The 27,977-nt window shown below is 43.5% G+C and overlaps 2 protein-coding genes and 1 long non-coding RNA gene across 9 annotated transcripts; 1 reads left to right on the top strand and 2 right to left on the bottom strand.

Moving 5' to 3' along the window:
- Window positions 1-172: 172 nt before the first annotated feature.
- On the bottom strand, window positions 173-10,784 carry LACC1 (laccase domain containing 1). 4 transcript variants are annotated; one of them, XM_053362143.1, is made up of 7 exons: window positions 10,683-10,784; window positions 9,795-10,108; window positions 7,201-7,804; window positions 5,669-5,850; window positions 3,980-4,145; window positions 2,198-2,423; window positions 173-699 (listed from the first exon to the last, which is right to left on the bottom strand). In XM_053362143.1, the coding sequence occupies exons 3-7, from the start codon at window positions 7,754-7,756 to the stop codon at window positions 525-527; spliced, it is 1,305 nt and encodes a 434-aa protein (XP_053218118.1). In that variant the 5' UTR covers window positions 7,757-7,804; window positions 9,795-10,108; window positions 10,683-10,784; the 3' UTR covers window positions 173-524. The 4 variants fall into 4 exon arrangements, with proteins under 4 accessions (XP_053218118.1, XP_053218120.1, XP_053218119.1 ...); XM_053362145.1 differs by lacking the exon at window positions 9,795-10,108; XM_053362144.1 differs by lacking the exons at window positions 9,795-10,108; window positions 10,683-10,784 and adding an exon at window positions 8,378-8,486.
- CCDC122 (coiled-coil domain containing 122) lies at window positions 9,759-24,432 on the top strand. 4 transcript variants are annotated; one of them, XM_053362154.1, is made up of 5 exons: window positions 9,759-9,853; window positions 13,907-14,022; window positions 19,842-20,222; window positions 22,652-22,768; window positions 24,189-24,432. In XM_053362154.1, exons 2-5 carry the CDS (start codon window positions 13,909-13,911, stop codon window positions 24,336-24,338), a joined length of 762 nt encoding a protein of 253 aa, XP_053218129.1. In that variant the 5' UTR covers window positions 9,759-9,853; window positions 13,907-13,908; the 3' UTR covers window positions 24,339-24,432. The 4 variants fall into 4 exon arrangements, with proteins under 4 accessions (XP_053218129.1, XP_053218130.1, XP_053218127.1 ...); XM_053362155.1 differs by lacking the exon at window positions 9,759-9,853 and adding an exon at window positions 10,645-10,722; XM_053362152.1 differs by lacking the exon at window positions 9,759-9,853 and adding an exon at window positions 10,834-10,933.
- LOC128400127 (uncharacterized) lies at window positions 11,977-21,574 on the bottom strand. The gene is made up of 3 exons (XR_008327312.1): window positions 20,238-21,574; window positions 12,958-13,981; window positions 11,977-12,256 (listed from the first exon to the last, which is right to left on the bottom strand). It is a non-coding gene; the product is annotated as an uncharacterized LOC128400127 (long non-coding RNA).
- Window positions 24,433-27,977: the final 3,545 nt, after the last annotated feature.

The following is a 27,977-nucleotide window of genomic DNA, read 5'->3' as shown; positions in this document are numbered from 1 at the left end:
AATTGTGGACCTGACTGCCTATGATAATACAGTACTGGGCTGTGTGCAGTGTATTCACAACAAAACACAACACGGTGCTAACACAGACAGACAAGGAATACTGAACACAGCTGTAAAAAACAACTTACAAACTTTACCTAAACACTAAAAGCCAACGGAGTTTTCTGTATCATTTAGGCCACATATTTATTTATTTAAATATATTTAAAAGCATTTATAAACTTTTCTTTTAATCTCCAAGTAGTGTGCAACATAGAAACAAGTTCATTAAAGCAAAAATACAACACTATAAACACTTACGTATCCCTGGTATTTGCAATGTTTTGTACTAGTAGTGTAAGATTAAGCACACTTAGGTGGAATTAAGTCCGATCAAAATAAATAGGACTCCTTTTCTAAGTAACTATGTCATATAGACAGCTTGGAACTATAGCTGACCACAGGAAGAACTCAGTATCAGTAAATATAATCCATTTGCCCCAACAGTTTCTACCAGATTATTGCATAAATATGATGATAAACCCTCAGTCTCTAATTGATATGAAGCCAATCTGTGTTCCAAAGTTCTCGCCATCACGGACGTGAGAATAGAATTTATCAGGGCAACATGATGTACAGACAGTTACATTTTGGTTCTGGTCTGTTACAGAGTCATCCTGTATGTTCTGAGGCAGAACCCCTCCAGTCTCCAGAAGAATACTAATAAAGAAAAAGAAAAAGGGTGGTGGATTATTAAATTGACAGTTATTAAAGGGTAGTTATTATATATACACAAGATATTACTTCCAATAGCTTAGGGTTAAAATCTTTTCATATGGCACTAAGCCCCAAGACCTTCTTCCACATATATTGTGTTTAAAATTGGGAAGCTTTGATTTATAGAATGGGGATCATAAAGATAACATGTAACCTTAAACATGTAATATTAATATGGGAGAGTATATAGTGGGGGCCTCCGGCTTCTTCCAAAAACACCCCCAAATGTGGCAAAGGGGTGCAATGCTCCTCACTGCCAGAGAGGCCGAGATTCAATGCTGACCACCAAGCATGGCTCAGCAGAGCATGACTCTTAATCTCGGGATTGTGGGTTCGAGCCCCACTTTGGCCGACAGATTCCTACATTGCGGGGGGTGGGGGGTGGATAATCCTTGTGGTCCCTCCCAGCTCTACAATTCTTTGATGCTAAAGGAAAAGTTAAGAGCCTAAGCTCTGCCACAAGCTCCATAGCGACAGCAGCACCCCTTCTGCTATGCTTTCGTTGGGACTCCTAAGCGGTGGACATACAGTGGTATCTCGGGTTAAGAACTTGCTTCGTTCTGGAGGTCTGTTCTTAACCTGAAACTGTTCTTAACCTGAGGTACCACTTTAGCTAATGGGGCCTCCTGCTGCTGCCTAGCTGCCGCCGCGCGATTTCTGTTCCCATCCTGAAGCAAAGTTCTTAATCCGAGGTACTATTGCTGGCTTAGCGGAGTCTGACATTACCACCTTTCTGACACCAGATTGTGGTGGTGTTACTTGTACTAGTGGCTGCTAGGTTGCCTTTTGATTTGGTTTTTCCACAATCCTGCATTTCTGTTGTGCATACAGTGGTACCTCGGGTTAAGAACTTAATTCGTTCCGGAGGTCCATTCTTAACCTGAAACTGTTCTTAACCTGAAGCACCACTTTAGCTAATGGGGCCTCCCGCTGCTGCTGCACCGCTGCCACACAATTTCTGTTCTCATCCTGAAGCAAAGTTCTTAATCCGAGGTACTATTTCTGGGTTAGCGGAGTCTGTAACCTGAAGTGTCTGTAACCCAAGGTACCACTGTACTATCAATGGCTCATTGGCATGGATATCCAAGACCATCGCTATCAACAACGCCCTTTGGAAAACAGGACAGTGGATGGGAAATGCTTCCTTAGAGGGCCGTATGGTAAACTGGATGCAGATAGTACAGATAGTCAGAAGTGGCCCTTGGTTGTACAACTGATTAAAACTGTGGTGCCTGATTCAGCCAAGGAAAGCAGAAGGCTGCTTCTGCGGGGAAAGGGATTAGGAGGGAGACGAAGAGCCCCACCCTCTTCTTCTTCTGTAATGGGATCCATTAACCAAAAGGGAGCAAAACACACAGAGTGAATTTTTCACAGCCCCACATTTGTGATGTGCCAAACACCAAGAACTCTCCCAATTAAGAATAAGCAGAAGCAAGCTCACCGCGTTGCTCTTCTGAGGTCAACGTATGGGGTTGACGATTCATAAAGTCTTACGCACTTGGGATCAATCCTAAGAAAACTTTTTGCCGATTCCCGAGGCAGTTTAAAGCAACAGGGCCCAACCGACGGCCCCAGGACCACAAGGATATCCTTCACGTCGCAACCGTATTCAGTTACCATCGCGTTAATGACAGCCATCGATACTCCTAACAATGTGCCTTGCCAACCTTAGAAGCAAGGAAAGAAAAGGAAATCTTGCAGCTTTTAAAATTGAAAAGCAAAAGAAAACCCAACCTACAAAAGTTGCATTCAATGTATGTGAACTTTTAAATAGGTGTAAGCATGCAAAATAGGGCATGGAAATATGGGGTGATGGGCAGGCATGATGGAAGCAACAGTATTTGTTCTTTAAGGGTCTCTGCCACATTTATATATGATTAAGCCAGAAACTATCAACAGAATAGATAGCTAGCCACTATGGTCTGCATTGCTGACAAACATCTAAAGAAGCAGGTAAGTTTTGGCACTTTGAAGTCAGTGTTTTTTTATTCACACAACATTCCCAGTTGCGCCTCAGCTGTGTCATATCTATGGGAAACTGCCAAGAATAGACCCACATCCCATGTCATTCTGGCCTCCTTCGGGAGAAAGGGTGAAATATAAATTCAACAAATAAAATAACTATATTTTGATTCTTCAGTTGAACGGGTTAAAGATAGGACACAATCCAGTGGTAAATATTTTTTAAACCCCAGAAAAGTCAAAGGGTCTTATCTTTGGCTGCATCAGTCCATTAGAAAATACCATTACAGTGGACGCTCGGGTTGCGAATGTGATCCGTGCGGGAAGCATGTCTGCAGCCTGCAGCGCCTGCAACCTGCAGCGCCGCGTCTGTGCACACGCGGATCATGATTCAGGACTTCTGCGCATGCGCAAAGCGCGATTTAGCGCTTCTGCGCATGCACCGAAACCCGGAAGTAACCCATTCCAGTACTTCCGGGTTCGGTGCGGTGCACAACCTGTAATCACATAACCTGAAGCATCTGTAACCCGAGGTATGACTGTATAAACGTTATGCTATTAAATAGAGATTTAGGATTAAATAGTGAACTGAAAACAAAAAGGTACCGGCTCAAGGATAGCCATACCTGTATTTACCGTATTTTTCGCTCTGTAAGACGCACATTTTCCCCTCCAAAAATTAAGGGGAAATGGGTGTGCGTCTTATGGAGCAAATGTAGGCTCCTTGGCTTCAGTGATAGCAACTTGAAGCCTCCGAAGCGCTGTGGGAGCGCTCCCGCCACGCTCCGAGGCTTCGTATTGCTTTTGCTGAAGCCTGGAGAGCGAGAGGGGTCGGTGTGCACCGACCCCTCTCGCTCTCCAGGCTTCAAGGATAGCCACCTGAGGCTTTGGGTTCCTTTCGCTGAAGGGTAGGTGCCCCTTCAGCTAAAGCGCAGCGCCCCTTCAGCTAAGCGGGAGGAGAAATGGAAGGGGCTCCATTTCTCCTGCCGCTTCGCTGAAGGGGCGCTGCGCAGAGAGGGGGAGATTTTTTTTTCTTGTTCTCGCCTTCTAAAACAAGGTGCGTCCTATGGTCGGGTGCGTCCTATAAGCGAAAAATACAGTATATGGAATGAGGGGTGGGGTGGGGACTGACGGGAAAATTCAGAGCAAGAAAGCACACCCAGGGCAGGGACAGAGTAGAAACAGAGAAATGCATAAAAGGAATGATGGTTGTCCAGTGGGTTTCTTGACCTTTGCAAAGCAAAAAAAGGAGTCGTGTTACCTGAATGAGCAGCACCACATGCTTTCTTGACAGGATCAGCGAAAAGCACAGGGATGCAGTCTGCTCCAGGGGCAGCGAGTGTAACACCTTTCTGGTTAGTTACTATCCCATCATAATTCTCCGGCTCGGCCTTTCCCATGACCCAAACATCACTGGCGTGGTTGACCTGTTAACACCAAGGGAAGGCAAGGCAATCTGAAAAACTGAAGTCAGGAGTGCTCTTTTGCTCCTGTATTTCCCGAGGCAACACTTCTGCCTAGCAATATTGAGCAAGTCAAAGTGACACAACTGACTTCCGCAGCCTCGAATGGTCTGCAGCCAGGATATTTCAAGGACTGCTTACTGCCTGTTCTTCAGAAGTCCTTCTGTGTTGAACCAACACCAGCTCAGGTATGGTGGGGTGCACGAGGGTGGGGGAAAGTGGTGTCAATACTTTGAAATTCCTTTCCTGACGTCTACTCATTAAATTTTCACAGGTCTGTCACATCCTTTTTCTTTATGGAAGCGATGAAATACGGTAGACGTCTAAATAAGACTCTTGGACGAACGGAAAAACCCACATAGGACTACAAATTTGTTTCAACCCGCTTGTGGAAACTATCAGAGGTCACAAAGACAAAGAGAAAGGAAAAATATATGAAAACAATAAGAGATGGAAAACAACAAGAAAGGATTGGATAGAATTGTGAACATTATTTGGACAGATTTGTGGACATTAAAGCAGCAGCAACAAGAGGATTGGATCCCCTTCGGAACATGAAATGTGGGTACCCCCAACAAAAATTTAAAATTCGGCTTTGTAATTTGGAATTTCTGTGATTTGATTTGATTGGTCTGTTAATAAAAATTATTTTTTAAAAAAATCCTTTCCTGAGAAAGCTTCTCCGCTTTCGATTTTAATCAATAAATTAACCCTTTATGTGGCAGCCAGCCATTTATTTTGTAAACCCATTTAGTTCTGCTCAGTGGCATCCTAAGCAGAAGGACGTTTCAGCACAAGGACTGCTGTCACCGAGACAGGATGATGAGTTCTCAGATCTTCTAAAGGCTTTGTCGAAGAGGAGGCAGAAGGATATATCCTTACCAGGCAAGAAGCAGACTGGGGCATTATCGTTTTTTCCCCGTTTCATGAGAAATCTAAAGAACCATTCCGCTTTATCAATGTTATTACCACGAATACATTTGGGTTATTTTGGGTTAACTGCGTCAAATACCTGGGGTAGCTCAGCTGGTAGAGCATTAGACGCTTAATCTCAGGGTTGTGGGTTCGAGCCCAACGTTAGACAAAGGATTCCTGCAATGCAGGGGGTTGGACTAGATGACCCTCCAGTGTCCCTTCCAACTCTGCAATTCTTTGATTCTCATACAAATGCTGTGAATGGCATGTATCTGAGAGGCTGCGATAACCCACTAAGTTGCATCCTGCAGGGATAAATGCCCCACCCTGAAGAGAGACTGCTTCCCATCACTCATTTAGAACTCTAAGGGTTTGACAACCAGGAAAAAATTCTGGAAAAGGATTAAATCAGATGTTTGAGGCTCTGGGTGGGGATCTTAAAAAACCGTGTCATGGGTTGTTGTGACCCTGAATGGACTCCTGTGCCTTTAAGAAAAGCATAAACAGAAGAAGTCACACCTCATATTTCCCCCTTAAAAGTCCTCCCCCAGTTTCAGTTTTCTTTGCCTTACCTTTACCCTATGATATGCATCAGGGTTGAATCCAGCAGCGGCAGCTAGCCTGCGAAGGTTTTCCTTAACCACAATGGGTGGGTCACGTCGTTTGGAACTACTGAAGAGATTGAAAGAGCTCAGCGTCGGTATATAGGAGATGCCGCCCGTTCTTGTAGTGAATCCATGGAGGAAGATAGGATCTAGCGAAAAGAACAATGGGGGGAATCATGGTTATGCAGGCCTAATAGCACCCAAAATATGCTTCAGGGGAGCAAGAATTTGACTGAAAGCTGGGATGGGGGAGATAGGTTGGCGTAACTCTGGATGAGCTGAGGAGGAGGGAATTAAGCAAGCACTGGGAACCTCCTGAGATTCACTGAACCCAAACCTGCAGCAGATCCATAGCTGTCAACTTACAGATTTGAGAATAAGGGACCAGCAGCCTCGAAAATAAGGGATCAGCAGCCAAAATAAGGGATTTTCCAAGCACAGGTATGTCCGACTTCTGAGCCCCTCCGAGCCAAAGGCAGAAAGCCCAGCCAGCAGCCAAACGAAGCCTCAAGCGGTGGTTCCCACAGCTCAGCAACCCAGCAAAGGGGATGCAGCAAGGGAAACCACCGTCACCTCTCCGCTGGGAAGCGCTGAGCAAAGGCGAGTCCCCAGGCAACGCAGCTGATTTGATCGGCGCAAGGCATGCAAGCTCCAACTCCCAAGCGTTCTTAGACTCCTTATTGGGTGAGCAATGCAGCCAAGCAACACAGTTGGAGCCTCCCTCCTCCCTGGCCGGCAGGGAGGGAGGAAGAGGAGCTGCTTCCTTTGAAACCCAGGAAATTTAAGGGACATCATCAATAAGGGACAGCAGCGGGACACGGCGTTGGGATAAGGGACTTTCCCACCAAATAAGGGACGGTTGACAGCTATGCTGCAGCAGATCTCAGTCTCCAAATCTCTTCCCATCTCTCTAATACACAATCTGCTTTAAAACCAGCTACAGATAACTTCAACCTGCCAGTAAAAATTCCAGCAAAAAATCCCTCCAGCTCAAAATTTACACATTACTCTCCATTATTTTGTCCAGAAATATTTTGCTCTATTGAAAACACTAAAGAAAATGCAAGATTTTGAATCAGGCTTCTTCTCATGACCTTTGCCACCCGCTTTTTATACTCAGAACTTAGTGCCACCTGTAGGCAATAGTAGGCAAAATAGTAGGCAAAATATACAATTACTGGGGCAATCTGACTTTTCTTGCTGCAGAAAGTCCTGGTGGTTGAGGACAGATTGAAGTGCACGCACAGTCATGAATATGAACAAAAGCTGTTTTTCTAATGAAATGTGCATTTAAGAACCAAACAATTATTCTTTATTGAATGCTTCAACTGAGTAGACATGCTTGCTTTTTTTGGTGGAGCCTGACATTCAGAAGTCTGTTTTTTCCTCCACAAGCACAACCAGGATCATACCAGGTACTGAACAAGAAAAAAGGACATTTGACAAAAAGCAAAGGACTGCAGTGCTAATAATATGATTCTTGCACATATTTTTGTTACCTGGGATCAATGAAGACTTGAGAATGGTAAGTTCCCCTTTCAGACTAGGAAGGCTCTTCAAAAATATCGTTATCTCAATTTGGATCTTCTCTCTGTCTTGGTCTGCAAGTGGCATTAATTCACCTTGCAGTTCTGCAGATTTTCTGAGGTTGTTTTCTTCACAGTTCATCTGAAAATCTTTAAACTCAAACTGGTAAACACTAGTAAAAAGTTGATTCACGTACTCTCTCATTAACGGTTTTCTTTGCGCCGGCACAATTACTTTAACAGTGTCGATGTCTTTTTCATCGAGTTTTTGTTTAATGGTGTATAAGACAGCAACTGTATTTTTGGCACACACAACCTCAAGTTGTTTCCCTGGGCCATGAAAGCCTCGTATTGCTGTCTGAAAGACATCTCCACAATTCCCTTCACTTCCAAAGGTTTGGCAACACATAAGGTAAACCGGGTAGTTCTCCCCCAGAGTTTCTAATGTTCTGATCACCGACGCCTGGGTCCAGTTATTCCATGACCTGGGTCTGAAGATGCACAAATCAATCAAGACTGCCTTCGCCATATTCTATGGACAACACCTGATGATGGGAAACGTGGGGTGATTGGCTGGCTGGTGGAAGGAAAAGAGTAAGAGAGAGAGAATGCATTATCAAAGATCTGGCAGATCAAGCAGATAAAATGAACAATCCAGAAAGGGATTCACAATCCGATGACACAGAAAACAGCAGCAGCCTATCACTGAGTGCAGAGCAAAATTTTATCATATTTCGAGACCCACCAAGGACTTAAGAAGGGAAACGTCTGAATCAAGTTTCAGCTCCTTCAACTACACTGAAGGACTCTCTTACGAAGCTTAATAAAAGGAACAGATATTGTTTCTTAATGCAGAGGTTTGTGATGAAATCTTTTTGTTTAGGCAACTTTATCCAGACATGCGGATGTTGAAGCATTTCCATCTATTTTTAGTTTATGGCAGATTTTGTCTTTAAAATGTTTTTAATTACTAGGTTTTAGCTGTTTTTATTGGTAATTTTAATATTTCCTGTAAACCTCTGAGAGGTTTTGTTACAATCAACCAGTGTATATATATATATATATATATATATATATATATATATATATATATAGTAAATAAAGAATAAAATGAAAAACTCAGAGGCTAAATAGTATGCCTGCTGCTTACCTGGGAGTAAATCCCATTAATTTCAGCAGGGCTTACTTGCAGGGATACATGATGCGATCAAGCTGCGTGAATATTTGCTAGGATAAGACCCTTTTCTACTGTGGAAAGGAATAGAAAAATTCAATAAGCTGAAGCAGACCTAACTTGAACAGAATCTAATTTTAAAGAAATTATTACGTGAAGTCTACTAGGGCTGTCATCGTATGTGCATTATAAGATCCTGCTCCCACCAGAAACAACCAGTGCGGGGAGAGCATAGATAGGATGCATAGTTGAGGACAAGATCTGCCAAAAAAAACCAAAGAATCTTGCTGGCTAAAAATTGGAAAACACAAGAAGTGCCAACAGTGGAGGAATGGCAGATGAAGATGATGGACTTTTGGGAGCTAGCCGACCTGACCGGAAGAGTCCGTGACCAGAAGGAGGAGCAGTATCAGGAGGAATGGAAGAAATTTAAAGACTATTTAGCTAAATATGCTAAGATAATCTAAATAGAAATACTTGCAAGTACCAGATAGGCCTAGGATTTAAATATGTGATGCAATAGAATAATATGTCTAAAGTAAAAATGAAAAGAAAGATGTTAATTGACTAAGTAAATTATACGTGAAAATAGTTTTGGAAAACTGTTACAATGATATACATTGAAACTCTGCTTGGGGGAGTCGAGGTCATCCAAGAATGTAAAGAATGTAAAGAAAAGTGGAATTATTACACTTAAGATTTATGTTTGTTTGTTTGTTTGTCTGTTTGTCTGTTTATAAATATGAAAAATCAATTAAAAAATTGGGGGGGGGGGGAAGAATCTATTTATGTACGCTACAACATCGGCAAGAGTCTTGTTAGCGCAAGGATGGAAGAATGAGGAAATCCCAACGAAAGAACAGTGGCAAGAAAAATTGATGAGCTATGTGGAATTGGCTGAGTTGACATACAAACTGCGTAATAAGGACTACCGTGACTTCAATGAACCTTTTTACAGATGATCTAAAAAGACAACAACACGATTTGGACTCCTTGGCAGGTTTTGAAGAAACATCCACAAAGTTATCAGTTGACTATATGATAGATAAGGCAACGATATGTACAATTTTATAATATGCAGAGGATAATATGTGCAAAGAAATCAGGGAGGGGAGTTGAGGGAAGTCCTGGGGGGGGGCGAGAGGGAGGGAGGGGAAAAAAGGGGGGAATGTAAATGGTTATGTTGATTGATAATCTGTTTGTTAAAACCGTTCAATAAAAATATATTTTAAAAAATAGGATGCCTGGCTGCAATCTTAAACACAACTAGGATCTCAGTATCAATGACACGTTTAAGGGAACTTAGAACTGAAAAGAGTATATAAATAAAGCCATTAAACGCCCCCCACCCCGTGAGATACAGCCCCTATAGGAAACTGATGCATTTACTTACCGATCGGGAGAAAACAGTTTGCGCCTCCCCGAAGCTGCGTCCTCTTCGCTTCGTATAACGTGAGAATGCAAAAGCCACTTCCTGAAAATGCCAGATTGCAAAGGCCCGGGGGAATTCCAAAGTTTGCGCAGGGAGGCGCTAACCCAATTAATTTCCGCCAAGCGGCTGGACCAGAAGAGCAGGACTTCGCTCCCCAAAAGGGCGGCGAGCAGAGCGGGCCAGGATCCGCGCTTCTCCCCGGAGAGGAAGGCAGAGCTGCAGCCCGCAGCCCGCCGGGAAGAGCGCTGCAAAAAGGAGGGAGCCTCGGGGATCTTCTGCAATTCGGGCAAAACACACACACACACACACCAAAATAACCACCAAACCCGTTTCGTTTTGGAAGCCTGGAACAGCTGCTCTGCAAATGCTGGCGCCCCCGGGCGCTCAGCTGGAGAAGGAGGGCCGGCCCCTCTCCTTCCCAGTGGGGCGTCCCGACCAGAGGGCGCCCCCAGCGGCTCCTGGAGGAGCTGCGCCAATAATAATAATAATAATAATAATAGTAATAATAATTATTATTATTCTTGGCGCAACTCCTTGAGGAGCAACTGGGGGCGCCCTCCGACGACCGGGGTATATGGGCGGGGTAATAATAATAATAATAATAATAATAATAATAATAATAATAATAATATATACCCCGCCCATCTGGCTGGGCTTCCCCAGCAAATGCAGAAATTAATTCAATAGGGCTTGTTGGTTTGTTGTCCAGTGCCGGGTTTTACGTACAAGCTAGACAAGCTATACTTTAGGGCCCCACTCTTTTGGGGGCCCCCAAAAAAATTAAAGGGGAGAAAAAAACCCTGGATGTACATTTGCAAAATATAAGATAAAAAACAAAATAAAACCTACCTACAGCAACCGTGTTTTGTGTTGTGTAGGATCCTATGATGTAAGTCATGGGCCCCGCCTGCTAGCCTGCTCCCTAAAACTTTCTTGTGGGGAGTGGGGGGTTATTGGGTTGTTTTTTATTTTGATTACATATTTTGTGGTTTTATATTCTGATTTTGTTCTGTTGAAGCGCCCTGAGACCTCCTGGTATAGGGTGGTGTATAAATTCAGTTAAATAAATAAATAAGCAAGCCACAAAGTAACAGCCTGAGGTAAATACAGTGGTGCCTTGCAAGACGAAATTAATCCGTTCTGCGAGTCTCTTCGTCTTGCGGTTTTTTCGTCTTGCAAAGCACGGCTATTAGCGGCTTAGCGGCTATTAACGGCTTAGCGGCTATTAACGGCTTAGCGGCTATTAGCGGCTTAGCGGCTATTAACGGCTTAGCGGCTTTAAGAAAAAGGAAACAAACTCGCAAGAACTCGCAAGACGTTTCGTCTTGCGAAGCAAGCCCATAGGGAAATTCGTCTTGCAGAACGACTCAAAAAACGGAAAACCCTTTCGTCTAGCGAGTTTTTCGTCTTGCGAGGCATTCGTCTTGCGGGGCACCACTGTACGCCATTTTAACTGATCGCTGAATCTGTTGAAACGGACCCACCTGGGCCCATTTCAAGTGGTATCTTTTGAACAGCCGTGGCGACATATTACTGATTTTTGCTGAATTTGGGGTGGAAGAATTTGGGGTGTGTTTGAAGAACATGTTAAGATATTAACTGAGCCAAAATAAAAATAAAAATTGAGCCTATAGGCCCAAGGAAAAGGGGAGGAAAAGAGGCCACATTGGGAAAAATACGAGGTTTTGTGATGACCTCCTTAAATTTAAACTGCCACAGGCCTCAACTGGCTGCTCTTTCTTTACATTTATCGATGGCTTCATTTTACGAGGATAAGAGTACATGTGGTCACCAAAAGACAGATAATATTGTCAGGTTTTTTGACACTGCATTGGCTGAACCTCTTTTGCCTCTGAAATAAATGGCATGCAATTTTATTTCTAAACCCATGTCATTAACTGAGTCAACTCTTTTCTGTGGTTTTGCCACCGTGAGGAAGTCTTTGTGAAAGAAATTCTTTTTTCCTCCCCTCAGTCTGTCAGTTTTTGATGATAAGCTATTTTTCAGTTTACATAGAAGGTCTTGCCAAGTACTATTCTGTTGTGAGGGAATCATATTCCCACACAGAAACTGAAGAAAACTCACTCATGTAATACTTGTGCTGTCATATAGGTTGTGAACTATCTCAGCTAAGGTCTGGTTCAAATAGTCTCGGAAAGGCATTGAAAATCTATTTAATGTTGAAAAGTAATTTCTATTTGCATTCATTATTTTGAATCTCTCAGTGCCCTCATCATTGGATGTCCTATCATTATATTTGCTATTTTAGCTAGCTTGATAATATAAAATTATGAAATTAACAGTTAGAAGACCAAACAATGGCAAATTAATAATGCAATTTATTTGACAGAGATAATCCTGGAAAGTTTCAGAACAAAATGGAGGAAGGGATAAGCAATCAAAGGAGCCTCTAAAAATGAGTACTTTATAGAAATGTGCACTTTGTTTTTTTTATAAGATATTTATTAAAGTTTCCAATTTTTTATACAAACAAAAAACAAAAAGATTAAAAAAGACGTATAGTTCATAATACTTTTCAATAACATATTTCTCTGACCTCCTCATACCTCCCCTTCTTGTATTCCATTTCAAATTATTTGTTCAGCAAATCCTTAACTTAAAGCATTACAGCTTATAATACCACCTTATTTCCTATCCAAACCTTTTTTTCCATATTCCTTTATATCATTACAGCTAGAAACCACTCAATTTCAATCCAACATCATTCAACATTCCTTAATTTTACAATATTTCTGTAAGTAGTCCTTAAATTTTTTCCAATCTTCTTCTGCCGACTCTTCTCCCTGGTCACGGATTCTGCTAGTCATTTCTGCCAATCCCATACAGTCAATCAGTTTCATCTGCCATTCTTCCAGAGTGGGTAAATCTTGCGTCTTCCAATACTTTGCGATGAGTATTCTTGCTGCTGTTGTAGCATACATAAAAAATGTTCTGTCCTTCTTTGGCACCACTTGGCCGACCATGCCCAAGAGAAAGGCCTCTGGTTTCTTCAAGAAGGTATATTTAAATACCTTTTTCAATTCATTATATATCATTTCCCAGAAAGCCTTAATCCTGGGGCACGTCCACCAAAGGTGAAAGAATGTACCTTCAGTTTCCTTACATTTCCAGAAATGTGCACTTTGGGATCCAAGCCCATTTTTTCAAGAAAAATAATGTGTTCCTAAGGTTTCTGCAAGGAAAAGTCAACTTGCTAAACCCATCTTTGTGTGCATATGCACAATACCTTTAAAGCTTGTTTGAAGCTCATTTCTCTGCCTCAAAGAATTCTGGGTACTGTAGTTAAACCCTCAAAGAGCTACAATTACCAGCAAACCTTAACAAACTACAGTGCCCAGAATTCTCTGAAGGGGAAAATGTGCTCTGAATGTGCACAATGTATAGCGTGTATACAGACATGCTTTAGCATCTTCCCTCTGCAAAGGGATTTCTTCTGGAGAGGGTTTTCAGAGTGTAGGGCTACAGGGAGGGGGACAGGAAGAGAAAGATGAGTTGGGCAAGCTGCTTTTTGGATACAATAGAACATACTTTCCATATCATATTAAAATATATGCATATTTAACATTTATTCACAGGGTCCTACTTGTATGAACTCAACTTTCAAAGCAGCTCTTCAAATAGCAGGACTTATGTTAGATGTAGGGACGCTGTGGGTTAAACCACAGAGCCTAGGGCTTGCCGATTAGAAGATCGGCGGTTCAGATCCCCACAACAGGGTGAGCTCCCGTTGCTCGGTCCCAGCTCCTGCCAACCTAGCAATTCGAAAGCCCACCAGTGCAAGTAGATAAATAGGTACTGCTCCGGCAGGAAGGTAAACGGCGTTTCCGTGCTCTGCTCTGGTTTCGCTGGCTTAGTCATGCTGGCCACATGACCCGGAAAAACTGCAGACAAACATCAGCTCCCTCGGCCAGTAAAGCAAGATGAGCGCCGCAACCCCAGAGTCATTCGCGACTCGACTTAACTGTCAGGGGTCCTTTACCTTTTTATGTTAGATGTAGTTTTCAAAGCTGCTTCTCTCCAACTCTTTCTGTCTTTTCTTCTTCTTCTTTTAGACATGGCTAATCCAAGTTCATCGTTGTTAGATGAAGCTGTGCAGCAAATAGCAGAACAACAACATGCCCAAGCCTCTGAAATAGAAAGCAACAAGGCTGTCCTTATCAGGTTGCAGGTAATATGACTTTTGGGACGTGGGTGGCACTGTGGGTTAAACCACAGAGCCTTGGACTTGCAGATCAGAAGGTTGGCGGTTCGAATCCCCGCAACGGGGTGAGCTCCCGTTGCTCGGTCCCTGCTCCTGCCAACCTAGCAGTTTGAAAGCACGTCCAAGTGCAAGTAGATAAATAGGTACCGCTCTGGCGGGAAGGTAAACGGTGTTTCTGTGTGCTGCTCTGGTTCGCCAGAAGCGGCTCAGTCATGCTGGCCACATGACCCAGAAGCTGTACGCCGGCTCCCTCAGCCAATAAAGCGAGATGAGCACCGCAACCCCAGAGTCGGTCACGTCTGGACCTAATGGTCATGGGCCCCTTTACCTAATACTGTATGACTTTTAGAAAATAACACTTGAACAAAAGGAAATGCCATCCTGAAACTCTGCTCAGTTTCAGTTCATATACATGGCTTAGTCAAGAATTGTCCAAGAGGGCAGTTTTTAGGATTCATCCAATTGAAATTATAGTGGTACCTCGGGTTACATACGCTTCAGGTTACATACGCTTCAGGTTACAGACTCCGCTAACCCAGAAATAGTACCTCGGACTAAGAACTTTGCTTCAGGATGAGAACAGAAATCGTGCTCTGGCGGTGCGGCGGCAGCAGGAGGCCCCATTAGCTAAAGTGGTGCTTCAGGTTAAGAACAGTTTCAGGTTAAGAACGGATCTCTGGAACGAATTAAGTACGTAACCAGAGGTACCACTGTACTTCTGTATGACCAAACACACTTTGATCTGGTTGTGTCAAACCCAACCATAAATATGGAATGAATGTAAGCTCGTAATGAGGCATCTGATCAAGATCTGTATTTTAAAATGAACTTAAAAAATATATTTGCAGATGCTTGTTTCATGCCAGGCATTAAGCAGCTGGCTGAGTAGTCTGGCAGCTGTTTATCTTTTTTTTAGAGTGTTACAAAATGAAAAAAGAAAAAAGAAAAATACAAAATAAAAATAATTAAAAACAATTCCATCTTTCCTTTGCTTATCTTTCATTTGCTTATTTCCCGGACCTCCTCACACCTCCCTTTTTTGTATTCCAATTCAATTTATTAATTCAGCAAATCCTTTCCCTCTTTATTTATCCTAATCTTTCATTGCATTACCTTAATCTATTTTCATCTTATCTTGTAAAAAAACCTTAAAACTTAAAGCTTAAATCTTATTTTTACCAACTTCTCATAACCATAATATTCTTACCTAATTCTTTAAACATTTTTGCTAGAGCCAAGCAATTTCATTTCAACATCTTTCTAACATTCATCAATTTTATAAAACAATCCTAGTAACAAAAAAAGAAATAAAGACAATCCAATCTTCATCCAGCGTCCCTTCCTCCTGGTCCCGGGTTTTGTCAGTCCTTTTTATCCCATTGATCTAGTGCATTAACCTGGTAACCTTATATCCGAGGCCCTTAAGTCTCTTCCATGTCCCTTCCGCGGCTCTTCTTCATATTCTCCTTTCACTCGTGGGAACTCCAGCTTATTAATGTTTTTGGCCCTTTTCAACAAAAAGTCTATGGCCATACTACCCTGAACACGCCCGATCTCGTCTGATCTCGGAAGCTAAGCAGGGTCAGGCCTGGTTAGTACTTGGCTGGCAGCTGTTTATCTTCCTGCTCAGGGACCCCACTGATCTATAGCAGTACCTCAGGGTTGTAAAAGGAAATTACAGGCTGGGAGCAAAAGGTCATATTGACCATACAAATTACAGAATACAATCAAGCTGCAAAAACACTAATTAAGAGTTGGTAAATAGTAAGAATTATTGTGCCTCCCATCAGACTCAGCCACATCTTCCTAAGGTTAAAAGGGCAAGAGCTAATGGAAATAGCAGCTGGCTAGGGAAAGAGGGGTTGTAAACCGAAGAGGCTTCTCTCTGAAGTTGCTTTTGGAAAGTGTTTTTAAGTTTCTTTTTACTTTGAAAAGGCCTTTCCTTTCCTTCTAAAAAGCTATATATGTTAATGTATGAAATATATTGGCTTAAATGTAATTATGCAAAGGATTTAGAAAGTAAGAAATGTTAGATTCTTACGTTAGATTCTTATTTCATTGATGGTGTGTGAGAAGGTGAACCCAAGATCTCTGTTTAAAATGAAATTAAAAACCATGCACCATCTGTTTTAGCCATCTGTTTTGCAGTGAATAGGGCAATAGGGCAAAAGGTGAAATGTTAATTAAGGTGCCTTGTCGAGGTAAATGTAAGATATATGGCTACTTGTCTGCCATTTATGGATAGAAGGAAATATAGCTCTTTGTCTCCCATAAAAGGTAATAGGAAATGGGTGTATCTTTTATGATTGGTTCTAGCAAACAGCCAATAGGAATTTCAACCAGGCTGATTGGACAGAGGCAGCCAAAGGAGGAGCAAGGGGGCTGGGCTGAGGAAGTATAAGTGCTGGCCATCAGGGCTGGAATGGGCAGAGCTTTGGTAACCATATACCACTGTGTCTCTCATTTATTTGTCTGACAAATAAATTATTATTTTAATTTCTCTATTGCTGCGTTGAATATTTCATTCCAGCTAAGCGTTAACCACAAGCAGGGTGCTACAGTACGAAGAGCCTCCTGGATCAGGCCAGCATCCTGTTCTCAAAGTGGCCAAGCAGATGTCCTTAGGAAGCATGCATGCATGCAAGGCGCAAGGCCATCTTTAGCGGATGCAATGCTGGGGTGCAGATATCTGCCCAGTACCCCCAAATTAACACGGGTAATGTTGGGGTGGCTGTAGCTGCGCACTGCCGGCCATCTGGGGTGGGGACGCAACTCTCCCCCATGCCGTTGCGAGAAAGCGATCCCCTCAGAGGCTTGGGAGTGAAGTTGCACCCCTCCCAAGCCTCCGCGGGTGGAGAGCACAGCTTCCCTCCGAAGCCTCCTTGGGAGGAGAGCGATCCCCGCAGAGGCTTGGGAGGGAAGCTGCGTGCCCACCAGCCATATGGTTGGCGGGGCGCAGCTGACGGGTGTGCAGGGAAAGGGGAGGCCACCGGCAAAGCCGCGTAGCTCCCCCACTTGCTGGGGCGCTCCTGAGAGGCCTGTGCCCTGGCACAACGCACCACTAAGCCCTATGGGAAAGACGGCTCTGCCAAGGCATTTACAGCATTTACTTCTTTCCAGTTGTCTGTAGCGTATGGAGGATGATTTTAGGGAAAAGGTACATATTTTTTTCTTAGAAGAACAGCAATTTCATATCTGAGTTCTTTAAGAATTATTATTTTTTAAAAATAAATATTTATTGAAATTTTCAAAAAATAAAGAAAAAACAAAAAAACAATTAAAAACACATAAAATTTACATTCCTTACTATCAATAACCAATTTCCTTGACTTCCCCACACCTCCCCTTCTTGTATTCCAGTTCCAATTTTTAGCTCAGCAAGTTCTTGTCCCCAAACTTTACCTTATTTTCTTTAATTCATTTTAGTTAACCAATTTTAACTTATAAACCTCAGTCTTTATACATCAGTACTTATTCTTAAAAATCTTTTTCTAAGGTCGACCCCAATTCCCTTCCACGAATTCCCCATTTTTATATTAGTAACAAAACAAAATTAAAAGAAACAGAATATAATTGTACACCCTTTGAATTCCCAAAGCCCCACCCCCCCCCCTTTCCCGGTTTCGAACCCCAGCAAATGTCCATCAGTCTATCTGCTGTCAGCCTGGCGACCTCACGTCCGAGGCTCTTGATTCTCTCTCAATTCCTCTCTGCCGGTTTTTTTGATAGTCCTTTATATTGAACACCAAATCTCGAAGAAGCTCTGTCCCAATAAGGTCCATGTTTCTTCCAGCCAGGCCTCCATATTTAAAAGAGTTCTTTAAGAATTATAGGGTTGATGCTACTTGGACCCACCAACCTGTCAGTTTTATCTTGCCATTAAGGCCTGGAACCTCATCTCTTGTCAACACTATTTGCCCCAGTTCCTTGGACTCTCTCTTTCTGCGTACAGTGGTACCTCGGGTTAAGTACTTAATTCGTTCCGGAGGTCCGTTCTTAACCTGAAACTGTTCTTAACCTGAAGCACCACTTTAGCTAGTGGGGCCTCCTGCTGCCACCGTGCCGCCAGAGCACGATTTCTGTTCTCATCCTGAAGCAAAGTTCTTAACCCGAGGTACTATTTCTGGGTTAGCGGAGTCTGTAACCTGAAGCGTCTGTAACCTGAAGCGTATGTAACCTGAGGTACCACTGTACATTAGTTCAGGCACAAGGATACGCCCTATGTCTTCTGCCCTAAAGACAAGTGGAAAAAGTCATATGATTTCCTGCAGTCTCCTTGCCCCAGCACCCCAGAAGAAGACTTGAAATGCGGCAAATTGGTAGAAAGTTTTTATTTATTAAAATAATAACAATTAGATGATCTGCAGAATAAAAGTCAATTCGAACAAGTGTGGGCAGGTGAAGATAGTTTTTTCTCCTATTGGCATGTGTCCACACACATTTTGTTTTTTGTTTTTTTATAAAATTTTTATTGGTTTTTCAACATATAATATAAGACAATACAAACAACAAACACTGACAGACAAACATATAAACATGTATAATTTCATAAATTTTTTCGTATATCCAATTTCAATGACTTCCCCATGCCTCCCTTTTCTGCATCCCTGTTTTAAACTTTTTTCAGCAACCCCTGGTCTGAATTACTTATTAATTCCTTTCTTTAACCCTTTTCTTTCCTCTTGTCCAATCGTTTATCGCTGCAAATCTGCTATGCTTTACCCATGACATTTTAACACTCAATGATTTTACAAGAATTTTTAAGATAAAATTTAAATTTCTTCCAGTCTTCCTCCACCGTCTCTTTCCCTTGGTCACGGATTCTGCTCGTCATCTCTGCTAGTCCCATGTCGTCGATCACCTTCGTCTGCCACTCTTCCAGTGTGGGTAGTTCTTGTGTCTTCCAATACTTGTGCACACACATTTTGTGGCTTCTCAGCCAAGGACTGGAGTAAATTACCTTCCTTGCTGTTCTAGAGTCATTTAGGCTACCTGGAAAAGAAGTCTGTCATGTGGTAGAGGAGGGGAGGCAGATGCTGTTTGAGGAAGACAATTCCAAGCTTCCCTTGAATGTACAGAACTAGTCATGTTGATCTAGGGCATTGCGACAACATCACAGATCATTTTAATCAGGAAAGGCCAACAACAAAAGAACAAAATTATTCTCTTCAATTTAATAAATTGGAAAGCCAAATTTCTAGATAAATCAGAGTCATAGGTACTTTTTACAGTGCTATAAATTTTTATACTACTAATTATGCTTTCACAATTTTGTTTTCTTTTAAATAAATAAAAATAACTAGTTAACTAAACCTCAAGCAATTACACCATTATATAAATAATTTGGAGGGACGCGGGTGGCGCTGTGGGTAAAACCCTCAGCGCCTAGGGCTTGCCAATCGAAAGGTCGGCGGTTCGAATCCCCGCGGTGGGGTGCGCTCCCGTTGCTCGGTCCCAGGGCCTGCCAACCTAGCAGTTCGAAAGCACCCCCAGGTGCAAGTAGATAAATAGGGACCGCTTACTGTTGGGAAGGTAAACGGCGTTCCGTGTGCTACGCTGGCTCGCCAGATGCAGCTTGTCACGCTGGCCACGTGACCTGGAAGTGTCTCCGGACAGCGCTGGCCCCCGGCCTCTTGAGTGAGATGGGCGCACAACCCCAGAGTCTGGCAAGACTGGCCCGTACGGGCAGGGGTACCTTTACCTTTACCTTTACCTTTTATAAATAATTTAATGCTATCCACCAAAACTATTAACTTTTCACTGTATATTACTATATTTTCCCATAGACTCAGCTTCAGGATCTTGAGGCACAAATGAAACTTGTTATGGCAGACAGAAAGGCAACAGAAAGGCAAATGTTTCATCAAGATGAAGCCATAATAAGTACAAAAGATCACTGTGAAAATCTGGAGGTTCAGATCACAGCCTTGTATGCTGGGAATCTCAAGCTTGCATTTGATATGGAAACACTGCAAGAAGAGTATAAACTGATGCTTCAGAGAAACAGTGCCTACTATGCAAAAATGGCTGCTCATAGAGACCAATTTGTGGAGGCAGAAAACAAATTGCCACTCATGACTGAGCTCACTAAGAAAAGAGCTGCGGTCAAAGAGATGATTACAAACAAGGAGGAATTAATGTCTGTTCTTCAGAATCCAGAAGTACCGGTAAATACTATTAACCAGTCTCATGTCTACTTAATTGGCAATTCTCCTTGACATCTGGGGAGAGGGCATTCCACAGGGTAGGCCAGGGGTCTGCAACCTTTAAGACAAAAAGAGCCACTTGGACCTGTGTCCGAAGAAAAAAAACCTGGGAGCCGCAAAACTCGTCATTATAAAAATAACTTTTTTGTCACTTTTTTATTATTTCTTTGTTTGACCCCTCAGAATTACTCCTCCTCATAGAAATAAACGTTAAATTAACAAGTTACCTTTTTGTGTGTGTGTGTTCTATACTCCCCTTCAAAACAGTGACCAGCGTACATGCCCTCTTTCAATGCAGTGACCAGTGTACATGCCCCTTACAATGTAGCGGGTGGGCGGGAAGGTGACGTCGGGACGGTGCGTGACTAACGCACGCACTGCCCCCATGCAACGTCATAGCCAGTACAGCGCCCGCCACAGTGGGGAGTGTCGGGGCGCACAATGCGCCTCCTCCCCTCGCTAGTATCCGCCCCGGAGCCGCAGCAAAGGTGTAAAAGAGCTTCATGCGGCTCCGGAGCTGCGGGTTGCTGACCCCTGGGGTAGGCGCTACTACTGAGAAGGCCCTCTGCCTTGTCCCCTGTAACTTTACACAGTTAGGGAGCCACCAGAAAGCCTTGGGAGCTGGACCTCAGTGTCCGGGCAGAAGGATAGAGGTGGAGACATTCCTTCAGGTATACTGGGCCGAGGCCATTTAGGGCTTTAAAGGTCAGCACCAACACTTTGAATTGAGCTCAGAAACGTACTGGGAGCCAGCGTAGGTCTTTCAGGACTGGAATTATATGGTCCTGGTGGCCACTGCCAGTCACCAGCCCAGCTGCCACATTCTGGATTCGTTGTTGTTTCTGACTGACCTTCAAAGGTAGCCCTATGTAGAGCGCATTGCAGTAGTCCAAGAGTGTACCACTCTGGCGAGACAGTGCACAGGCAGGTAGGGTCTCAGCCGGAATAGCAGGTGGAGCTAGTAGACAGCTGCCCTGGACACTTCTTTGTGTATGTCAGTGTATGTGTTTGGGTGTTGTAGAAATAGCCCAAAGCCACAGCACGTGTAAATAGCCAAGTGGTGGCTGGCAACCTTTTGACTTAGCAATGTGGAATGCACAGTAGGAACAAAGTATGGAGTATACAGAGCATATCTAAAGCAAAAATTAAAACTGCTTAACTAATTTCAATATACCATATTTCTCGTTCTATAGGACACACTTTTTCCCCTCCAAAAATTAAGGGGAAATGTGTGTGCGTCCTATGGAGCGAATGCAGGCTCCTTGGCTTCAGTGATAGCAATGCGAAGCCTCCAAAGCGCAGAGGGAGCGCTCCCTCCGCGTTCTGGAGGCTACGCGTTGCTTTCACTGAAGTCTGGAGAGTGAGAGGGGTCGGTGCGCACCAACCCCTCTTGCTCTCCAGGCTTCAGGGATAGCCGCCTGCAGCCTTTGGAGCGCAGCGGGACCTCGCACTGTGCTCCAAAGGCTTCGAGTTCCTTTTGCTGAAGCCGGGAGAGAAAGATTCTCCCGGCTTCAGCAGAGAGGGAGAGCTGTGCAGCGCCCCTTCAGCCAAGCTGGAGGAGAAATGGAAGGGGCTCCGTTTCTCCTGTCGCTTCGCTGAAGGGGCGCTGAGCAGAGAGGGGGAGAATTTTTCCCCCCTGTTCTCCCCCTCTAAAACAAGGTGCGTCCTATGGTCGGGTGCGTCCTATAGAGCGAAAAATACGGTACGTGTCCTGCATGGGTACCACAGATATGTCCAAGTCCATGAAGAAATCAGGAATAGCAACAGTGCCCAAGGTTTCAGCTGTGAGAAGAAGTAACTGTACTTACTTATAATGTCCTGTTGCTGCAATCTGACCTCAAGTGATGACACTTTCTGTAGTAGCAGCTTCGGGTGTCATTTTGATCAGGAAATGAATTAGGGTTAAATACCCCTCAGAGCTGCTTAGTTTATGAGATTAGGAGCATCCCATAACTGCTTTAAAACAAAGAGAAAATATTGGGAGGTCCAATTATGGATCTCCTCTTTCACATCTAGTTTGGGTCTAAGAATCAACACGCGTGGACCTGGAAAACCACATTAGTTGCTAAGCACATTATTGCATGCTTGAAAAGCGAAAGTTCTGTTTCTGATGAAATTTGGGTATTCAACAAATTTAGATATTACTTTTAAGAGCGAGTTGATCTTGGGAGATCATGTGAGGATCATGTATCCTACCCATTCTATGTTTGTTTTTATTTTTTTCATTTCTCCTTTCGTTGTTGTTCATCTGCCAATTACTATTTAGATTCCATTTTGGCATTTACTTAAATCTTCTAGCACTGAATCTTGAAACAATCCCAATTGTTATTTAAATTCCAAAAAGATCCGTGAACATTAAAATGTTTTCATATTCTTTTATCTATCTGTAGGATGAAATCGCATATTTGGAAGCTGAAATTAACGCGTTGAAAGAAGCTATCAGTGGAAAGGAAAATGCACTTAGAGAGGAAAGAAATGTGCATGCTAGGCTTCGAAAAGAAATTCAGGTGATTTTCAGTCATTAGAATAGAATATGTTACCAGCTGTGTTGTGGTTCATGTCTTCTAGAAAAAGAACTCTTAATTCTAAAGCTTATACATTTTTTAAAAATCTCAGTAGTCTAGGAATATGAATAAAAACAAATCAATATTGCCGGGGCTCTCTTCGACCTCCATTCTACAAACACAGAACAACAAAAGCTGGTATTTTACTTTATTGCAATGTGGAATAGTTATGATATTCTGTTTATTATTATTTATTATTTGTCACATGAACAATGTGCTTGACAATTTGTATCAGTAGCACATGATGAGCTGGAAAAATATTGCTATGTTACAGAATCAAATGTTGGGTATCAATATTGTGAATATTGGGGTCTTACTGACTCTCAACATAGACCCTGATGGTTGTGTCCTCTGTTTCACTGTGTACTATAGACCAGCACATGGAGGAGCTAATTGATCTTTGCACAAATGACTACAACATATTGATTCCTGAAATGGTACATCTGTGAGTCAAACAAACCTTGTGTGTGGGTCCTCTCCACACTGGTTATTTTGCAGTAACCTGCCCTGAGACCTTCTGGGGAAGGGCAGGAAATAATAATAATAGATAACATGAGCAATGCAAATGGGGGTTAAATAACTGCATGCAAAGAGATTTTAATGAAGCTCCAAAAAGTTATGGTAGGTATCTCAAGATCTCTCTGTGAAGTCCAACAGGAGTCTGCCTTGTCCACTCTGGTGTGAAGTTTTGGAGTAGTCTGCTAGCAATATGCTGACAACACCCACTCTGTCTCTTTTCTGGCCTCATGGTTTTCCCGCTACACATTCAGAATGACCAATGGTCAGTGTCAGGGAACTGCCATCAGTGCTGGAGGGAGAGAGCAAGCTCCAAGGGGATCCCAGAGAGCGTCCCGGGAGTGGGAGAGGCAGCCCATCTTCTGGGGAAGGGAATCAGCGTAGCTCCAGTAGAGAAGGGGGGCAGATGGGGGAATCGGCGAGGCGGTCACATGACTCCTTGCCGGGGACCAGCGGGGAGAGGAAGGGTCCTCCGCTGCCTACGCCCTCCTTGCGCAGAAGGCTTCCGCACAGGGAGAGTAGGAGGAGACTGGGCGACAAAGAGCTTCTTTGCTGGAAGAAGTTTAAGAAACGCCCACTGACGGATTCTGCCAGCGATTGAGACAGCCACAGGTGAGTGGCTGTCCGGACAGGAAAGGTTCACTCAGGCAACCCAGCCAGGTGTTGGGACAGGCTTACGCACGAGCAACCCCTAGAACCATTACAGTCAGGGATGATGGAAGGGGCAGTATTTAATCCCATACATGTCAACTCAGAAATAGAACTGCATCCTAAAAAATCTTTGTGACCTTATATCTGTTTGCTGTATGTCTGTTGTGCTCAGCTGTGTTTACTCTTATTGTAACAGGTGCAGAATAAAAGATATGAAGCTATACTAAAGCGTTTGCATTGCCAAGTGAACAAATTTCAGTCCAGCAAAAGACAGCGGCACTGTAACCTTCAGCAAATGGAAGAAAAAGTAGCAGAACTAAGGAATCTCCTCGAAGCAACTGATTGATAGACTATATGCTCATTTTAAGGATACGGTCCGCTCTCTTTATGTAACAAACCGTTAAGTTTGTCTTAGACATACCGTTCATGGAGCTTTGCTATCTCCTGGTTCAACGTTTTCTTTCTGATACTGTCTTTTCCCCAGTTACAAATGCACTTGTTACCTACACAGGAGTCACTGTGATGCAGAGAAGCAGTGAACTAGGGGGAAAACAGAAGTTCACGCCACTTGCTTACTCTCTGATTTGCTGTTCTTATAAAACTTGGTTGTGCTAATTGAATTTAAGCCCCACAAATATAGTTTAAAAAAGCCACCAGATAGATCTGATTCTGGGCTAATTCTGTGACATGCAAAGCTATACCTAGTCTGAATCTGGGAAATCCATAAAGCAAAATATTTAATTCATCCGGATGGACAAAAAAGGTGAAGCGCATGGCTGCAATCCTAAGGTTGTTTACCTTGAATTAAATCTCAGCAAAATCACTGAAATTGGGGGCCTAAATACAGGTTATACACAAATGCATGTAAGTGAACCGTGAGGGTTGTTATATGTTTGGAACGCTATGGGACAAACTGGTGCATGGTAGTACTACTGTTTGGTACTCAAACTTGCCCCTTCTCTGAAGAAAAAGAGGGCAGAGGTGTTGTTATAGGCATTAGATAGGAGGACCTGCACTTAAATATTTGGGGTTCCAGTATCTCTGAACAATCTGTTACTTTCTGTTTCCCTTCTGAGGGACTGAATTGTTACTACCTGTTTCTTTGCTATTCCAGTATTAAAAGAAGACTTAAGCAGATTGGAATATGAGGGGGTTCCCTGTTTCATTACTGTGGCTGGGACACTCACGTGCCCTGTCTGTCTGTAAAATATTTTTCATGTGGTTCAGTCTATCAAACATATTTTTCAACCACATAAGTTTTAGGCCCTGTATAGCAGAGGCTGTTTGAAAGATATTGCCTGGACAGTGAAGTTTTGCACTACTCTCTATGTAAGAGCTAACTAAATGCCAAAGAACCTTTAAAAAGTGGATTAAAATTTTTGAAAGCCTTTTTCTTCCGAGCTACGCAGCTTATCCTTTTGTTTGGTGCAAGGCAGGACTGGCCCAAGAGATTCTGCCACCTGAGGTGAACCAGAAAATGGTGCCCCCATCTGGTATTCAGAAGTAGAGTGCCCCTGAAGTTGGGGACTCTATTTCAGTTAGGCAATCTAACAGCTCTTGCTAGAACCGCCCACCTCACCGCAACCCACCACCATGTCCGCATGCCACTTGCCTCTTTTTAAAGCCATCTGATCTAGCAGCAACTTCAATGCATCTTTAGACTGTCAATCCTACTAGTTCAAAGCAGAAAGGATCTCCAAGGATTTCATGCCAAGGATCTCCACTGCATGCAATCTCTCCCGCATGGAAGAGGCAGGCAGTGAACCTGAGATATACTTGGAGTTCAGAGTGGATTTCATGCTCTTTACTCAGCGCATAGTGGTGAGGAGGAATGGAAGTTCCCCCAGAATGTCTGCCTTATATACATTATTTACACAATGGGCCCCACGTGATTGGCTAATTCCGGGATTCTCCTGTAGGCCAATCAGGTTGCGGATTCCCTTCCACCTGGAGCTGGATTGGGTGGCTCCTGTGGACCAATCAAACTGCTGCATTCTGGATCCTATTGTTCTAGGACCAATCAGACTGCTGCCTTTTGAATCCTATTAAACCACAGAGCCTAGGACTTGCCAATCAGAAGGTCGGTGGTTCGAATCCCCGCGACAGGGTGAGCTCCCGTTGCTCGGTCCCTGCTCCTGCCAACCTAGCAGTTCGAAAGCACGTCAAAATGCAATTAGATAAATAGGTACCACACCGGCGGAAAGGTAAACGGCGTTTCTGAGTGCTGCTCTGGTTCACCAGAAGTGGCTTAGTCATGCTGGCCACACGACCCGGAAGCTGTATGCCGGCTCCCTCAGCCAATAATGTGAGATGAGTGCCCACAACCCCAGAGTCAGCCACGACTGGACCTAATGGTCAGGGGTCCCTTTACCTTTACAACTTACAACTTAGTACCTAACACCACCACTCTGAGCATGACAAGGGGCTGATGTCAATATTCCCCCACTTTCAGGTCACCCTCTTCCCATGCCCCAGTTCTCAGGATTTTATCGATTTATTCCCTGTTCTTCAAATGCATTGTTGCATTGGCTTCCAATAGAATAATATAAAATGCCAAAAAGATTATTAATGCATTAAAAGGTAAAGGTAAAGGTACCCCTGCCCGTACGGGCCAGTCGTGTCCGACTCTAGGGTTGTGCGCCCATCTCACTTAAGAGGCCGGGGGCCAGCGCTGTCCGGAGACACTTCCGGGTCACGTGGCCAGTGTGACGAAGCTGCTCTGGCGAGCCAGCACCAGCGCAGCACACGGAAACGCCGTTCACCTTCCCGCTATAAAGCGGTACCTATTTATCTACTTGCACTTAGGGGTGCTTTCGAACTGCTAGGTGGGCAGGAGCTGGGACCGAAAGATGGGAGCTCACCCCGCTGCGGGGATTCCAACCGCCGACCATGCGATCGGCAAGTCCTTTTTTTTTTTTATAATAATTTTTTATTACAAATTTTTATAACAACACAAACATATAACAAATGCGATCGGCAAGTCCTAGGCACTGAGGTTTTACCCACAGCGCCACCCGCGTCCCTTATTAATGCATTAAAAGGCACTAAAAGCAGCAACTATATAAAAGTAGCATCCATTTTAACATAGCTTCTAAACAAAAGTTTAAAGCCTGTAAGTCCAGGCCGGGTGCGTGGATGGGACAACCAAAAGATATAAGACTTAAATTATATTGTGAGGTTACTCTGCCTGCAGGTCAATTGAGAATGCTTATGGGTTCTGGATTACTGCACTGATGCAATTGAAACCAGCTGGAAGTTCCAAGTGCTTATTTAGGGCAGCCTCCCGCAAACTGATGCCCTCTAGATGTTTTGGTCTTCATCAGCCCCAATTAGCACAGCCAAAGATCAGGGATGAGGGGAGTTGTAATCTCCCAGGTAGGAAGAGCTGAGCTAGAGGTGGTTCCTCCTCTCGCAGTGAGGACTGAACCTTAGTAATAACTCAGTCTGTGACTCCACCTTGTGGAAAAGAGTTATGCCTGCACAGAAGTGTTTTTGGACAACGCTGATTTTTTTTCTCGTGGGAGTTGTTCTTGAGAGAGCGGTGCACATCTGTACAGGATATGTGACTCACCAGGCTGAAAGCATTCTACCAGCCACATGTGGTGGCTAACAGTGGTTTCACAACTCACCAATTTTGTTGCTTAGGGTTTTGAACTGGCATGATCCTGACAAGCCACAATGCCTGAGTGAATCAAGCTTGGCTTGTTATAATTAGAGCAGTTCTAGAACAACGACTTAGACGATCCAGTTAGTTCACAGCTGGAATGTGATTTGAAACTGGGCACTGCCTGGGCTCCAGATGTCAACATCAAATGGGTCGGGTGAAAGGGCCCTGGGACCTTATGGTGAAGGGTGGGTAAGAAATTGAGGAGAAGAAGAAGAACAACAACAACAACAACATGCATGAAATCCAACAGTACACCTCATAATCTCAAACACAGATCTACACCTCTTTGAATGAAACAAAGTGGCACTTGATAGGCTG

Source organism: Podarcis raffonei, chromosome 13 (assembly GCF_027172205.1).
Source record: "Podarcis raffonei isolate rPodRaf1 chromosome 13, rPodRaf1.pri, whole genome shotgun sequence".
Lineage (NCBI taxonomy): Eukaryota > Metazoa > Chordata > Lepidosauria > Squamata > Lacertidae > Podarcis > Podarcis raffonei.
The sequence above is the reverse complement of the archived record's forward strand: the minus strand, read 5'-3'. Positions and strand labels throughout refer to the sequence as shown.

Coding starts and splice junctions, on each gene's coding strand:
- LACC1 (XM_053362143.1), bottom strand. CDS start 7,756: ATGGCGAAGGCAGTCTTGATTGATTTGTGCATCTTCAGACCCAGGTCA. Junction 2,424..3,979: donor ATGTGGTGCTGCTCATTCAG/GTAACACGACTC, acceptor CTTGCTTCTAAG/GTTGGCAAGGCACATTGTTA. Junction 700..2,197: donor GACCTCAGAAGAGCAACGCG/GTGAGCTTGCTT, acceptor TTTCTTTATTAG/TATTCTTCTGGAGACTGGAG.
- CCDC122 (XM_053362154.1), top strand. CDS start 13,909: ATGGCTAATCCAAGTTCATCGTTGTTAGATGAAGCTGTGCAGCAAATA. Junction 14,023..19,841: donor CTGTCCTTATCAGGTTGCAG/GTAATATGACTT, acceptor ATTTTCCCATAG/ACTCAGCTTCAGGATCTTGA. Junction 22,769..24,188: donor GGCTTCGAAAAGAAATTCAG/GTGATTTTCAGT, acceptor TTATTGTAACAG/GTGCAGAATAAAAGATATGA.